The sequence below is a fragment of the Zophobas morio genome, unplaced genomic scaffold (assembly GCF_036711695.1).
Source record: "Zophobas morio isolate AGI-343-1 ecotype UQ-CSIRO unplaced genomic scaffold, CSIRO_AGI_Zmor_V1 ptg000520l, whole genome shotgun sequence".
Classification (NCBI taxonomy): Eukaryota; Metazoa; Arthropoda; class Insecta; order Coleoptera; family Tenebrionidae; genus Zophobas; species Zophobas morio.
The window spans coordinates 145,066-160,283 of record NW_026972623.1 but is presented as its reverse complement, the minus strand read 5'-3'; the positions used below and the strand labels follow the sequence as shown (position 1 = coordinate 160,283).

Below are 15,218 nucleotides of genomic sequence, written 5' to 3'. Positions count from 1 at the left end.
AGCATTGTCTTTCGAAGCGGTTTTAAATCTAATTTGCTTAGAAAGAGCTGTGGAAATCAACTTTGATGCTATTAAATATGTTGAAGGATACAGCTAAATTGTGTAGGACTCTGCTTTTGGTTGAAGCTAGTAGCAAAGACAAACGCTCTTAAAGTAAGATCTGCATGATGAGTAATGGCACTATACACTATTCCTTGTCCGAGGATGCATACTACTTAATCGAATTGGATTGCGTGTGCAGTATTACTCTTACTATCTGATCGGCATTCTCTTGCTGATTAATAGTACTAGTACTATATATACTCCCCCCCCCTCCCCCCAACCTTTAATCACAAGAAATAAACAGTTATGGTATTCTTAGGTATTGAAAAAGCTTTCGATAGAGTTTGGCATGAAGGACTTGATTATAAATGAATTATATACGAGTTCCCGGAATAGCTTCTTCGCGTACTATATTCATTTTTTTGCAATAGATCGTTAGTCGCACGAATGAGAGAAGACATTCGCACCCAGGGTTATTAAAGCTGGAGTTCCTCAGGGCTCTCTGTTATCACATTATTCTCCCTATATACTTGCGACATCCCCTCCCCTACCAACGAAGTTTCCCTAACTCTATACGCTGACGACACTGCCATATCTGGTAGTTCGAACTCAACTGCATTAGCTATTAATTCCATGCAGGTTTTTCTTTATACACTTGAAAAATGTTTGCAAAGTGAAAAATTACGATAAACCCTACCAAATGCCATGCGATGATTTTCCCAAGAAAAAGAAAAAGGGGAAAAGATAAAGCTCCAACCCTATCGCAAACATCCCTTCCTTGGAGCAATCAAGTAAAATACCTAGGGTTATTATTGACGCTAGACTTAACTGAAGCCTCATATTGATTATCTTGTTAAAAAAAGTAAGCATATATAACCTGATTTATATCCTCATGTTCAAAAGAAGTCAGTTGAACCTTGAAAATAAACTCGTTAAATGTAAAGTTATCATTAAACCTATTGTAGTTACGCATCTGTTCATGGGCTTACTGCTCGATTTCGCATAGATTTTAAATTCTTCAAAACGATCTCCTTAGAATGTTTACAGGAGCACCTTGGTTTGTGAGAAATTCCCAGTTACTTGAATGTGTAGTTGAACCGCTTTTGCTTTCCCTTGAAAAAACGACTATAAAATGTTTTACACGATATGAAGAACACAACAATGTAATAACTAACGCTTTGAACTATATTCCGCACATTGTTTAAAATTTAAAAGACCTAAACATTTTATTGGATCAATCTTAGAAAACTGAGTATTGAAACGTCTTTAAAACATTTATTACATTATAATCTAAATTTTTTTTTGGGGGGAGGGGAAGAGGAAATCTGTTAAAGGCTTAAATCGCAAAGACATAGCTGTCTTTAAGTTATGAGAGATGACCCGGAGAGATCTTGAGCTGTAAAGGGAGACTCCCCTCCTAACCCACTCCGTTAGGAGGGAATTTAGATTAGGCAGGTTGAAGATACGCAGATATAACGATTGTAGTATGCCAAAACGATAAATAAAAAAATAAAAATGGTTCTTGTCCACCCCCTAGCATATCTTAAATTCCTTTAACATCTCTTTAGATAATAAATGTCCTTTTGTAACAGTTATTGCAGCGTAGTGATATTTTCTATTGAAAGGGACTGTTTGATTTTTACTATCTCCATCTTAAGAAAACATCCTTCTGTCCAGCGCTCGTGGCAGTTGTTCCATTTAATCCGTTTTTCTTTGTTGTTCGCTGTTAAGCTACTTGAATACGGTCTTATTCCAGACTTATTGACCTATTCTTTATACCATGTTTCTAATGCAGCAATAATTTATCTATTATTTCCTATCTCACACGCGGTTTAACTATAACGTCTGTAAGGAATATAGATAGGGGAAAAGGGATATATATATATATATATATATATATTAAAGTAGTTTGTGTTAGCGCCAGAGGGTAATTTTTTAACGAACATTAATATAACTCGGTGGAAAGATTTTAAAGTTTGCAAGCAATAAATTAAATTTTTAAAAGAAGAAATTCGAAATTATACTAGCATTCGACTCTTATATAAATGTAATTACTACAATCCATTCAACGGGGGAGCTTGCGCGCGCACGCCAAAAATTTAAGAAAAAGTTGAAATTTAATTTTTTTTTTTTTTTTTTTTTTTGTGACACGCATTATGCATTCCTATTTAAAAGAAGGGGCGGGCAGTTTTAAGGATGGAGTAAGGTGAATGCGATTAAGTTTTAGAAGTTAAAGAAGTCAACGACTGCTTTTTAAGAGTTTCTCTTGAACGAAGCAAACAATACTCTAAAGATTGAAACGTTTATTTTTAGTAGAAAAGATAATATCTTTATTAATAAAATTTCTTTTTTAAAAATGTTTCAAAATTGTGAGTGCGCTGCACGACATTTTAGAAATGTGATAACTAAAGAGCAGCCCCGCTTAGTAAACTTTAATTTTAATATAAAAGCCGTACTAAATCGGCGTTACAGTCTTTTTTTAAATCAATAAATAATTTTAAGCTCCGACTAACACAGTAGTAAGTTTCTAAAAAAATTCTAAAATTTTTAAATAAAAAATCTTTATTATAATACAAAAATTGTAGACTTTTTATTTGGGTGAATACTTAGCAAACTCTCTAGCAAGCCATGTGGCCGTGGTTAGTAGAGCCAAAGATCCGCCTTGATGGGCAGTTGCAAGGGAAATAGGCACGTGCAGCAACAGAGTTGAAATTCCCAACGAGATCTTTTTATTTATTTTTATCAAAAAGTTTACAAATTAATATTTTTGTCCTTCAATTCATTTAAATTATAAAAAAATGCAAATTAGAAAATTTTTTAATTCTTTTTTAAAAGTAATTATAAAAATTCTAATTGTAAGAAAAAGGATTATATTTTTAGTATTCTTAGTAAAATGTAAATCTATTTTTAAATAATTAATATTAGTTGTACTATAGTTTTAAAATAAAAAGTTTTCGTATATAAAGAGTCCAACATCATATAGTCATGAAAAAGAACCTGAACTCCTCCAATAAAAAAAAGTAAACTGGCAAGAAATTTAGCACGTGGGGGTAGCCCAACCCTTCGAGTAGCCAGCCAAAGAAAAGAAAGATAAAAAAAAGTGGACAAGCCCTAAAAATAGTGAATAAATACATCTTGACGGTACTAAAAAAAAAGTTAAAAAAGTTAGAAAAAGTAACATTTAATACTTAAAAGGTTAAAATAAGAATAGTAATTATAATAATAATACGAGAATTCTGTGAGAAAACTGGACGGTCGTTGGGTTTTCAAAAAAGTTACGCCACGTGGGTTTAAAGGCGAGCAATTCGGCAGGGATCTGAAGCACAAACACAAATATAATAATAATAGCGACTAACTGTTTATATTTAATACTGTAAAAAAAAAAAAAGATTTACCATTTTTATTTCGTTTATATTTAACAATACAAAGAAATATGAAATCATTATTTTATTTTTAAAAATAGATAATTTTTTTAATGAACAAAAACAATAAGTAAGAATAAAAAAATAAGAAACCCATTGGTCAGCCATTTTAGGAAAAGTGTTATAAAGAAGTCCAGCGTCCAATCCAGCAACAAAAGCGCCTGCCATTAGTTAGTTTATTAATCATATTCTTAAATATTTAACAATTATATAATTTTTTTATATTTTTTCGTAGAGTTATAAAAGTATTTTATTAAGAAATACTAAAAATATTATGATCAGTATTATTATTATTATAATTTTAATTATTATTAGTATTATACTTTTCCACTTCTTATATTTACTTTAACTTTACTTGAATGTTAAATAATAAATATAATAATACCAGATAATGCAGTAATAAAAACGAGCCCCATGGCTAATTTACTGTAAAACTGAAACTTTGAAATAGTTTTGTTCGCCTGAAATAAAAAACTTTTTTATCCTTTTTATTATTTTCAAGTTTTTTAAAAAAATAATAACCAAATTCAAAGAGGGAAGAAGCAATTGGAGTCCCTTATGTAATAACAGTCCATATATAATGAAAGCAGATCCTTTCACAATCATCACAAGTAAAAATAATATAAAAAGTTATGAGGATGTTCAAGTAGCAAGAAAACAATAAAATAATAAAAATTAATATAATAAATACTTTAAACATTATAAACTAAAAAAAATCCCGTAAAGTAGGTCTACACCACATGTCACTATATTTGCTAACTCAATTGGTACACACTAAAAAAATGCCTAAAACCACGTGAGTAAAGGGTGCCGTGCTAGGTCTCACGTGGCAAGCCGCTTTATTATATTATTAAAATTTATTTGTCAAGAATAGCGTAAAGCGGACCCAGATGAGCTGCAAGTCGGTACTGACTAACGCGTGGCACGCAGTAAGGAAATCTATGAGGAAAAATAAATTATATACATTTTGTATTATTGTTAATACTTAAGAAAAATTATTAGAAAAAGCAAATCTATTAGTAAACTTTAGCTTTCCAACTGCAAAACGAAAGTAAATTATACTTTTAGAAAATTTAAATATTAGTTTGGAATTTTTAGAATTTTTAGGGGTTAAAATAATTTTTAAAATTTTATTCTAGTTATGTCCGGCAGGCCAATAAAAAAACCTTTTGTGCTTCAATAAAAGTAAAGGTAAATGTTATGCGCTTAACTCTCAATACAAAGTCTTAATCTTTTTTAATTTTAGAAATTATAAAAAATTCAAACGAGTTTATCACCGTTTTAGTAAAGATACTTCTTTATTGAATAAATAAATATAAAAATATAATTGAGGTTTAATTTAGTTTTCATTTAAATTTAGTAGTAACAAATTATATAAAAGGTAAACCGAAAAACTTTAGAACAAACTTTAATTCCTCAATTTAATTTACTATAAAAAGGAATTTGATAAAACGAACTCGGAAAGATTGGGATCCTGAAGTCCACTTTTCACCATGTACCAACCAAGAAAACCCTGAGGATATTTCTATAAAAAACATGATAAATATAAAAAGTATAACAAATCAACCTGAAATCCAATCAAAGAGGATATGCCCAAAGAAAATAATTTCAATTGAAAATTTAGATATCCTTTACAACAGTAGTAAACGGCTGGAACCACAAACGCAATTCCGATTGCTGATAAAATTTATAATAAAAATTGTTATAAGTAAAAAAGTATATAATAAATATAAATTAAGATTAAATAAGAATAAAATAAAGTACACTAATAAGAAATTAAAAGTATAATAGATAAACGCTAGCGAAAAAGAAAAAATAGTAAACATTAATTTAAAGAATTTAATAATAATTCAATACGCTACATAATAAACAAAATATAATCGTTATAGTAGAAATTAAAAAATACAAAAATTTATTTTTTTATTATTATAAAAAGTTTAATCAAAAAATAAAGTTGTTATAATAAACGAAAAAAAAATTTAACTAAAAACTTGACTAAAACTTTCTTAATACTTACCGACTTCATTAAAAATTAATTTCTAATTGTAAATTTCACTCGCAAAAACATTGTATAGAGTTATATTAAAGAGTAAAAAAAAAAATTCTTACTAAAAAAATCAAATTCAAAATGAAATAATGCAATAATAAAAACTACAAGCAAAAACCTCTTCCCCAAATTCGGTGGAGATACTCCCAAATAAAAATCTTTTTAAAATCGTTTAAAGTTAGATGCTGATGAACGCTGGAATAAATTCCTTTAAATTACAAATTTCTTATATATTATCAACACTTTTAATACTATTTATATTCCGGATACTTTTTGTACTCGTTAAATTCTTCTTCCCACTCTTTTTCGGAAAACGGGGGGCGGATACCATAAACGGGATGCCAGTTAACCATAGAAAGGCCTTACATTAGGAAATCCGGTTAATTTTTTTTTGCTATAAGAAAAAAAAAATTGAGAAAACCTGATTCTGTTAATCGAGTAATGCCTCCGATAGTTACTGCACCAGCAACCAAAGAAGCAGTGCACAACAGCCAAACGGCTAAAAAAAAAAATAAAATCAAAGATTTACGAAAAAAAATCTCGTATATAATTTCAATTTGAAAAAAAAAACAAAATTTTAAGTAAAACTAAGTTGAGTGCACTGAATTGGAAGGTACTTAAATTTTAATAAAATTCTGAACCTAAAGCATTGTTGTTACAAAAATTAAATTATCAAAGCCTGCAAATCAAAATTAAAATGCACTATTTACTTATAAAAAGTAAAATTAATAAAATTTCTTTAAAAAAAAAATTACTTGTAAAAAGTTCCACAAACCTTTAAAAAAAAGGCTTAAAATTTAAGTAAATTTACTTACTCCAATGGGTCTTAAAACAGCTCACTTCGAAAAAATGTGCTGACAAAATTATATATATGTATGTAATAATAATTTAAAAGAACTTTTAGAAGTTTTTTTACTTGAATTTATAATAACTTGTCGCAAATAAATATATTTTTAATATTCAGTATTTAAAAGATATTCAAAAGAGCATGATAAATAACAAAATCTGTTATGAAGAGAAAAATAATTAAGTAAACGTAGTTATGCTAAGGGCATATAAATATAATAAAAACAACTAAATTACAAAAAAAAAAATAATTAATGAAAACTATTTTATAGAGAAAAATAAAACGCTCTAATGGTGTAAAAATCTAAACAATTACATATTACTCAGGAATTGTATAGTTTTTGTAGGTTAAACAAATTTTTAAAAATATTGATTAAAAATATCTTTACCTATTTTACGGCGGAGTATAACGTTTAATTCATTATCCACTTTAAAGAAAGCCCCAAACGTATTTTTCTTTAAAGTAAGAAAACCTAAAGAAGCTAAAAACGAGTTTATAAGCTACAATATTGTGAAAATTCTTTTATACATAAAATTATTTACTTTACAGCACAATTTTATTGATATACATAGCAGGAATAATAATAGTTTACCATTTTCTACAACTAAAGGTAAACCCAAGCGGGATAAACTATTAGAAGAATAAAAGTTTTTTAAGTAAAACTTTAAGCATTTCGATGGGCGGTTTTTAAATAATAAAGAAACGGTTCTGAAACTTCTGCTATAAAAAGTATATAAATATTTGTAATCTTTATAGCTTTGGGTTGATAATGTATCCCGCCCATCTTAAAAGTTCCTATACATTTAAGAACGGATATTGTCTTAATAAGTTGTATCAGAAAATCATCACAAAAACCTTAAATTTTAACCTGAAAACGAGGACAAAGGCGGAGTGGACACAAAATTCTACAAGGTGGATTTAAAATGTTCGACCTAAAAGACACCGCTTCTCAGCGATACTTTTAGTAATGTATCTTAATTTTAAATTATTAGAACTACAAATTTATTAAAATCATGTCATTCTAAAGTGAAAAAGAACATAAGATTTATTTAACCTTATCAAAACTTGTTGATGACATATGAATAAAATTGTTTTTTTTGTTTTTAAGTGCAAGGATTTTGTCATAGTGTTGCCTTGAGGTTAACTAAGTGTAAATTGTGAAAATTACTTTATATTCTAAAACGCATACCAGCTGAAAGACTAGGCCTTCCTGTTTTTACTTATTTTTAAGTATATCGCCAAGTTTTTATATTCAATATTAAAAAAATTACATGTTACAAAGTATGGAATGGATTTTTTTCTTTAAAGTGCAGCCTACTTAGATTTACACTTTGTATTTATAGTGTGGTTAGAATAAACTATGTAGAGGCTACAAAATTTTGTTCAATAAATAAAGTATTAATTAAAAGCGACCTACGAAACAACTAAATGCAATTAAGAAGCAACTTTATATAAGTTACTTCTCCATTACAGTTACGGAAAAATTCCTTTTATGCTGACCATTTGAAATACCTTACAGGGTAGTTATATTTAGCTTTGTCGCTAAATAAAATTTTATAAATTTCCAGCTTTGGGGTTCTTTACCTCTTGACTTTAAAACCTCTCTGGTGAAGGTAGGTACCTTACGTAAATTAGAACTACAATTCTCAACAGTTAGAAGGATTTCCTAAATATCTAATTAGAAATTATTGTTAGTTTTATTAAATCCGCCCCAAGTAATTCCGTGTCTAATATCTACTGTAAAAAGACTTTTTGTGTTTATAATACATAATTTTAAAATTTTTTCTTATGCCAATGCTACATTAAAGGTGATACAGCTTCGTTCTCCCCCTTTATTTTTTAGCTTATCCTTTGCTTCTCAATTGTCTCGCAAAACTTTTTTAAAGATATTTTATTCTAGTATTATTAGTTTTTGTAGATGCTCGGTAAAATCGAGCGCAGGCTGCCTAGTTTTTGCTAAAAAATGATTATTTTGCGTCATTTGTATTCAGTTTCCGTTAGTCATCTCATCAATTTATACATACACACGCATGTGTTGAGGTTTACAGTCGAAAAGTGTATGGTTAAAAAGTATTGCGGAGGTTGTAGGAGAAGTGAGCCTGAGCAAGGCTTTAAGTCGTTCCAGATCCAGACCATCGTGCAACATGTCATTGCGCACGAAAAAAGTTGCGCTTGCCATTAGGCGAGGGGCTTATTTGGTGCGACTGCAAGAATGCAATCGTACGCCCAAGTAACATGCGTTGGCCCTAATAGAGCGCACTCAAATTTCAGGGAGATGCAGTTTATTGCGCAGGAACATCGTGCTTATTTTCACACAGCAGCGCGTAGTGCGTGGATTGCCCCTCTTATTAATCGCAACAAATTTTACATGTTAGTTGCTTATCGACGATGACCCCCAAGTATATGGCCTGAGAGCCCCATGGGATCTTAACACCTTCCGGGGTTAAAGGCGGGTTAGCGCAGCTCATTTTTGAAATGAGAATCGCTTTGTTCTTCTCTGCATTACTGGTTAATTCTCACCCCCTTCACGAGTTGGCAAGCGTTTAAATAGCGTAGGTGTCGTAGTTATATCTACTAACTCTCTAAGGACAAGTAAACTGCTGCTCCATCGGCGTAGAGCGTGAAATGGGCATTGCTAGGAGAAGAGATGAAAGTCAGAGCCTTGCAGAACACCAGCTGTCAATCAACAGTATGATGATAACGCAGTTCCAAGTCTTGCTCGGAGAATGAGCCCGTATAGAAACCACACTCTTTTGCGCACATTTTGCTTATGAAACTCTCATGCGATATACGGTTATTTTTTTAAGGGTAAAAAATGCCTAAAGCTGATATTTGTGGATTCTTATAATTAAATTTCCGAGTTGTCTACTCAATATAGAAAGAAAAATAGTTGGGTCGTCGAGATGACCTTTTCAAAATCCAAATTGAAGTTCTGGAAGCGCATCTTGTGTTTCTACAAATTCTCTTAGCCAGCGTAGTAGAACAGTTTTTACAATTTTGCTTACTACTGGAAGTAGACTAAGAAGACGATATTTGCTGTTAACACAATATGTTTCGTTAGTGACACTAAAGTCATTCCTTATTTATTTTTAAAACCGAATGAGTAAAGTACAGTTAGGCTCCGTTAACTGTAATTTTCATTATTTTCGATTTTTGCTATTATTATTAACTTAAGGGGTAAAGATGCTGTACTGTATTGTCGGTAGGAGCCCTTTCTGTTTGCAATGCCCCAGCGTGGTTCTTTCCGGGCCTGTAATGCTCTTATCGGCCCGATGCCTTATCAATAACTTTTAAATGTTTGATATACACTAAAGAGCTTGTTCCCAATTACTTTAATCACCCGCAATTTAGCGTTATATAAGTATTTTAATTTAATGCAATGTGACTATGCTATAAAAGTGAAACCTATTTTTTTGTTTTAGAAATTCAAAGGTGGCAAGATCTGTCTGTTTTAATTTGATTTAAAGTATTTTACTTATGTTTCATAATTTATGATACATGAAGATATGTGTGAACACTCTAAAATATATAACTAGTAAAGGAATAATTATAAAGTATGCACTTAGTTTACGGCTATCCAACCATTTATACCGTCGGAAATATCACGGAAGACATACTTGCATTGCAATATTTTCTGGTCTTTCTTATTACTTAGTAACAAAAAGTTATTACAAGTTTATTTTAATGAGTTCTTTATATATTTTTTAGGGGACTTCCATATTTGCTGTTATAACAGCTTCTTCGTTGAGTATCTGGCTCGATAAAGTAATAAAATTCTAGTTTGTAAATTTAAAGGGCCCTAACATATTGTTAGCCAAAGATTTGTTTGATATCCTTAATCCGAAACACAAACTCCTTAACTTTGTTAGGCAGGAACCTTTTTTTGGCTTTAAAGGCTGACTTCTCCCTAATCATTGTGGTTCTTCCTGGCTATACATACAGTTTATCCTTAAAACGTATTTATTTATTTCAATAGACGAGCAAAAATTACTTACTGGGCTATAAAGTCCTTGCTCATAGCAGCTGGTTGGATGATACACAGTTTACTTTAAAAGCACCCTTCTCGTTTTCACTTGATTCTGGAGAGCATCAGGACTTTCCCAGTAAAAATATGCGTTTATAGAAAAACAAACCGTTTATTTTTTTACTATACAGCCTATTCCTTGAAATTACAATTTGCTTTTCGCTTAGCATTCGACATACTTTCGTATTTCATTAGCTCTTACAATTCTTTCTGGAAATCTTATATATTACCAGCTTAGCGTTTAAATCTGATAATACTTTTTTGCTGACTCGCGATGGTTATGTTTATTGTGTTGATGAAGAGAAAAGAATCAAAAAGGTTTTTTTTCAGCTTCCTACCGCTTATCTCCTTACCAACTTGGTCGCTTAGGAAGGTAGTTTTTTTCTTGGCGATATCGATTTAGATGGAAAGTTATTACAAGGTCAGTTCCGCAGCAGTTTTTTAGAAAAAGGATTGAAATACTGTTATTGCAGAAGTCTCATTTTGCGAAAAACTAACTTTTAGCGAACAAGAGGAGGTTTGCTACACGCTTCTTTCTGACGGACGGGCTGCTGCTCTTCTACTGCATGACAGTAAAGAAATTACCTCCGCGTTCTCTCGCCTCTTTTATAATATTATATATAGAGCGCGGTCTTTATTTTCCCGCCATTTACGATGCTGACCAGATGGCTGTGAATGGCCGTTATTTATTGGCTGCCATTGGCTGCAGAAGGTGCCTTTCTACAGTATTTGTTTTACTTGCAATGGCATGATCCGGTATAGTGGCAACACTTCAGTGTTTTCCGTGGCCAAGCAAAGAGACCGCCCTGTGCTCCGCAGTGTACTGCCAGCGCCCTCCTCATTTCACACACGTGCCCTTCCTTGATGCTCTTTTTAAGATTTATGCCGGCCATACACTTTTGTATTATAGCTGCAGGGGGTGTCAGCTGCCTGGCTTGGTCGTCTACGGCAGATGTGCTGGCTGTTGTATTAATTATCGTTGCGTCATTAGTACATTGCACGCATTAACTACTCTGCGGGTCAATCAATTAAGGGCTACAGTGCTGGAGGATTCCGGTTGTGGAGTGGCTTTGGACGCTTATTATTTTGCCTGCTTAATGAAGCTTCGTATGTATTATGAATGCTTGTTGTATTTCTTGCGCTACTCGAGCCTTCGAGGACCTTCGATATATCCTCTCGTGAACTTTTTCCTGCCCAAACTGGCGTTGACTTTCTGGTAGACTTACTTTACTAATTAAGCTTCTAATTATGATGTGAAGACTATTAAGGTCTGGGGCCCTTCAGATTATGAGCTGTTGGTTGGTTTCAAAAATACATTGGAGTCGGAAAAAACGAAAGGCCTGTTGTATGCGTATTCGGTTGCGAAGAAGATTTTTATTCAGCCTGGTAGCGATGTAAGCAGCGTCCAACTCACATGTGCTCGAACTGAAGCTACCTCTATAAAAGTGCAGCTACTCGGCATGCATCCTCTGCGGGGCAAGTCGAATTTTTTACTGTCTCCCACGAGACGAGTCGACCATGCACAGAAAACAAGTCTGCTCCTCCTTTCGGGTTGTTCAGGTTGCATAGACTTTTATTATTCAAAAGGCTAATAGTGGTGCATAGGCGACCGAGGCGTACATATCCGACAATGGGCCAATCAGAGTAAGCATTGTGTGTTTTCTAGCTTAATACCAAAGTTGATAAGTCTATTGAATCAGTGTGCTGCATTCAGCCCCAGCAGGGACTGTGTGGCTATTGCGTGCCAGAGAGGGTTCGCCCTGTACTTACTAGACGACGAAAAGTGGAAACTATTTCAAAACGCGGCAACGGAGAGCGAGTTTTGTTGCGAAAAGGGTTTTCTGTGGATCGACCGCTACCTTTTATTCTTTTGCCAATTAGCAGAGGGCCTTGGACAGGTGGGCTTTGCTTTAGGTCCCGTCTGCACACGCATATTCAGCACTTCTTACATTACAGCTGCGCGCATACGACTGTGACCTTCCACTTGGAGACGAATCTTTGGTGTGGTGTTTGCGCCAGGACCAGCAAGTCGAGTACATGTCCAGCACCAACAGCTTTCTGCTGACCATGAGGTTGGACAAACGCGCCGACCTATACGTTGTCCAGCGGCAGCCAGGTCGGGATTAGCCTGCCCTACACGTGTTTCCTCTACTGACTTATAATGCTTTAGCCCTAAAAGTAAACATTCTTCAAAGCTTTCACATGGAGGCTTACCTAGAGCTACGTGCACCAGTCATCTTTGCTTCCATCTCTACCACTAGTCTGTGCTTCGGTGTGTGTATTCCACACAGCAATGTACCAAAAAAGATCATGCACACTTTTTGTTAAAAGGAGAAAGCGTGTCTGGACTGTTGTGCATTATTTTTAATTGCGGTGGTACTTTGGGGTTAGTGGAGCTTCTGAGAGATGACGAAAATTCCACTTTGCCAGTACAGATCGCACAAATTGTTTATAACTCCGCTGAATCGCCTGTCCACCGCTACGTTAGTTTAAACTTGGAGCATATGCTGTGCTTGCGGATTCCACGGATTATGTCTTCTCCTCCGCCCGTCTCGCGGAAGCCTTCCCGTCTCTAGGCAGCCTCGCTTATAGTAGTGATAGAGACAAGCTGAAGGTTTCTGGCCTTGTCGCTTTTCCCCACGAGGAGCTTCTTGCGCTCTCCGCCGACGTCTCTCTCCAACTCGACGGCTACCCTATATGTTCGTTGCTTGGTGTTCATTGCCTGGATTCGCTGAAGCGGTATGTCTACTAGGTTTAGACTTCGCAGCCGCTACTATGTGGACGGTGCGCTCTTCTCCATCTACTGAAAAAGGCTCTCCTGGACTTAATATTATTTTTCAAGTATACGTAGATTTTCATTTCTTTATCCTTAAAAAAGCTTTTTTTTTTAGCCAACTCCTTTTTTGGGTAGCCTACTCCGCCGTATTCTGTCCGGCAGGTCGTATACCTTACATGAGGGCAGCAGTAAGTTCGGTTTCCTTAACAAATATTTTGATATAGAGGAGTAAAGGCGGCTTTCAACGTTGCACAGTTTTTCGGTCATTTACCACATTTTGATTTTTCTTTAGAAATGCTTTTGTATGAGGCATTAACAGAAAATGGCGAGGGTAGGTGGCACGCTTTAACCACTTTAAATTTTTTTCTTACTTGCGCTACTCCCCTCCAGATTTGCTACCCATTATTAGCTTGATACAGTTATTTCCTCAATGTGCTTCTGTTATTGCTAACTGCGCCAGGAAAGTGGACATTTCTTTATGGGGCGCTCTTTTTTCGCCTTCCATAGACGTGAGGGCATTACTTGAGCGATGCGTGTTCGAGAGGCGGTTTGAGACGGCCGTTTCCTACCTGATCATTATGCACTGTGGGATTGACAAAGTTGTTAATGTACATTTGCTATTACGCAAAAATGGAGGATCCTAAGTACTCATAGTTACTACTAGTGTGATGAAATGATACTAACTACACTACTGCAAAACTCCCGCTGGGCTCTTGCAAAAAGGGTGATATCTTTTCTCTCTACTATTACGGAAAGTACTGTAAACATCCATGACTCCTTTTACAAACTAATATAAATTGCTGAACAGCGTGGCAATATGATTTTGATAAAAAAATGGAACAGTCGAGTAATAGTTGTTCGTTAAGGCGCTCTTCTTCTATTTCTTCTTTAGCGACTCCCAGTAAACCAACTGACCAACTTCGTTGCGGAAAAGACGTCGTAATTTTCTGTAACTGGGCTCATCTTTATGCCACTGAGGTGTTGCAACTCTTTAGATAAATGCAGTTTTGCGCGGATATGCCCGGTCTCTGCTGGAAAAATATCTTTTAAAATCTTTAATTTATTTTTCTCAGTATCTGCATTTTCCTCTGATATTTTGTTTAAGAGAAGAAAGGTTCTTCCTTAATTTGTAGCCGTAACGGTCACCAAGGAACTATATATTTTTATAAGAAACAATCTAGCTAGAATAGAACATTTTGTTTGTGCATTTACATCCATTGTTAATCAATTTCGTGAAGGTATCTCTCTTTATAGCTAAATGAATTGACTATTTTTGGTTTATTTTAAGTGATTAAAAGCTCTTGACGTCGACCAGGAAACAGCACTTATTAATCAGCCAAAAGTTTGCTCTAAACATGAACAATCTTCCTATACGGGAAATAAAGTATATGTTACGGATAAGAAAGTATATGCCCTGCAAGAGTTAAGGTTTACCTCTTGCGAACTGCCCAAGTATTCTGCCTACTCATTTTTACCTAGATATTTATCGGACGTTTTTATTATAAGCCATTGCTATGAGTGGCTCGCCTTAATCTCTATTTTTTTGCTGTCGAATAGAAATTATCTGTTAGCTTTGCAGTTTATAAAAAAGTAATTTTTTTTTGTATAATCCAGCTACAAGTTATCGTAGTTTGTAGGAAGCTAAATTCCGACTTGGAATATAAAATATTCGAAGGCGAATTAAAAAAACTTGAAAAACAATTTTTGTGGTTTGTCCTTGACCCAAAGATGTCTTTGTTTTGCGTCTCAATTTTAATTGTCTCATTTACAGGCCTCCCTGGAAAGAACTACTTCTTCGCCATATTAATTAAGGTCGCGGTGAACTTCTTGAAAACTTTTTATATATTTTAATAATGTTAGTGGTGTTTGTAATGTATTTATAACAATAATGTCATCGCACCGTCTTAAATAAAATTAATTAATATTGCTTTAGCAGTTTTCTTAGGGGATACTGAAGTCTTCATTAGGAATTTATCCTTTTTCGTTGATTACATTTTTAGACCATTCTTAAAGTATATTTAACAACCTTTTAAACTGAAGCGATTTTTATAATAAATGAT

The 15,218-nt window shown here is 33.6% G+C and overlaps 2 protein-coding genes and 1 long non-coding RNA gene across 3 annotated transcripts; 2 read left to right on the top strand and 1 right to left on the bottom strand.

Annotated features, from left to right (window-relative positions):
• Positions 1 to 2,680: 2,680 nt before the first annotated feature.
• Positions 2,681 to 7,021, bottom strand: LOC135121193 (cytochrome c oxidase assembly protein COX15 homolog). Its single transcript, XM_064045503.1, has 15 exons — positions 6,951 to 7,021; positions 6,747 to 6,839; positions 5,933 to 6,010; positions 5,764 to 5,872; positions 5,630 to 5,706; positions 5,032 to 5,141; positions 4,922 to 4,977; positions 4,351 to 4,403; positions 3,987 to 4,057; positions 3,850 to 3,925; positions 3,558 to 3,625; positions 3,272 to 3,358; positions 3,175 to 3,186; positions 3,040 to 3,103; positions 2,681 to 2,767 (listed from the first exon to the last, which is right to left on the bottom strand). The coding sequence occupies exons 4-14, from the start codon at positions 5,862 to 5,864 to the stop codon at positions 3,080 to 3,082; spliced, it is 735 nt and encodes a 244-aa protein (XP_063901573.1). The 5' UTR covers positions 5,865 to 5,872; positions 5,933 to 6,010; positions 6,747 to 6,839; positions 6,951 to 7,021; the 3' UTR covers positions 2,681 to 2,767; positions 3,040 to 3,079.
• A 2,912-nt stretch (positions 7,022 to 9,933) lies between these two features.
• LOC135121183 (uncharacterized) lies at positions 9,934 to 10,431 on the top strand. Its single transcript, XR_010278880.1, has 4 exons — positions 9,934 to 9,995; positions 10,067 to 10,123; positions 10,173 to 10,277; positions 10,335 to 10,431. It is a non-coding gene; the product is annotated as an uncharacterized LOC135121183 (long non-coding RNA).
• Positions 10,432 to 10,776: 345 nt separating this feature from the next.
• LOC135121188 (guanine nucleotide exchange factor subunit RIC1-like) lies at positions 10,777 to 15,018 on the top strand. The gene is made up of 27 exons (XM_064045495.1): positions 10,777 to 10,803; positions 10,856 to 10,954; positions 11,007 to 11,094; positions 11,145 to 11,233; positions 11,293 to 11,348; positions 11,416 to 11,489; positions 11,541 to 11,598; positions 11,651 to 11,776; positions 11,829 to 11,933; positions 11,988 to 12,026; positions 12,083 to 12,280; positions 12,339 to 12,498; positions 12,553 to 12,654; positions 12,714 to 12,811; positions 12,871 to 13,081; positions 13,135 to 13,223; positions 13,274 to 13,320; positions 13,383 to 13,489; positions 13,549 to 13,766; positions 13,823 to 13,913; positions 13,967 to 14,097; positions 14,154 to 14,272; positions 14,329 to 14,396; positions 14,457 to 14,586; positions 14,638 to 14,748; positions 14,796 to 14,867; positions 14,930 to 15,018. The coding sequence occupies exons 3-27, from the start codon at positions 11,048 to 11,050 to the stop codon at positions 14,967 to 14,969; spliced, it is 2,586 nt and encodes an 861-aa protein (XP_063901565.1). The 5' UTR covers positions 10,777 to 10,803; positions 10,856 to 10,954; positions 11,007 to 11,047; the 3' UTR covers positions 14,970 to 15,018.
• Positions 15,019 to 15,218: the final 200 nt, after the last annotated feature.

Bases quoted from the DNA above. Each gene is read 5' to 3' on its own strand.
- LOC135121193 (XM_064045503.1), bottom strand. From the start codon at position 5,864: ATGGTTAACTGGCATCCCGTTTATGGTATCCGCCCCCCGTTTTCCGAA. The intron at 5,707-5,763 runs GTATTAAAAGTG...AATTTATTCCAG, and splicing joins AAGTATCCGGAATATAAATA to CGTTCATCAGCATCTAACTT. The intron at 3,626-3,849 runs GTATTATTATAT...AACTAATGGCAG, and splicing joins TTTTATTACTGCATTATCTG to GCGCTTTTGTTGCTGGATTG.
- LOC135121188 (XM_064045495.1), top strand. From the start codon at position 11,048: ATGGCTGTGAATGGCCGTTATTTATTGGCTGCCATTGGCTGCAGAAG. The intron at 11,934-11,987 runs GTTGTTCAGGTT...AGTGGTGCATAG, and splicing joins AAGTCTGCTCCTCCTTTCGG to GCGACCGAGGCGTACATATC. The intron at 12,812-12,870 runs GTACAGATCGCA...CCGCTACGTTAG, and splicing joins ACGAAAATTCCACTTTGCCA to TTTAAACTTGGAGCATATGC.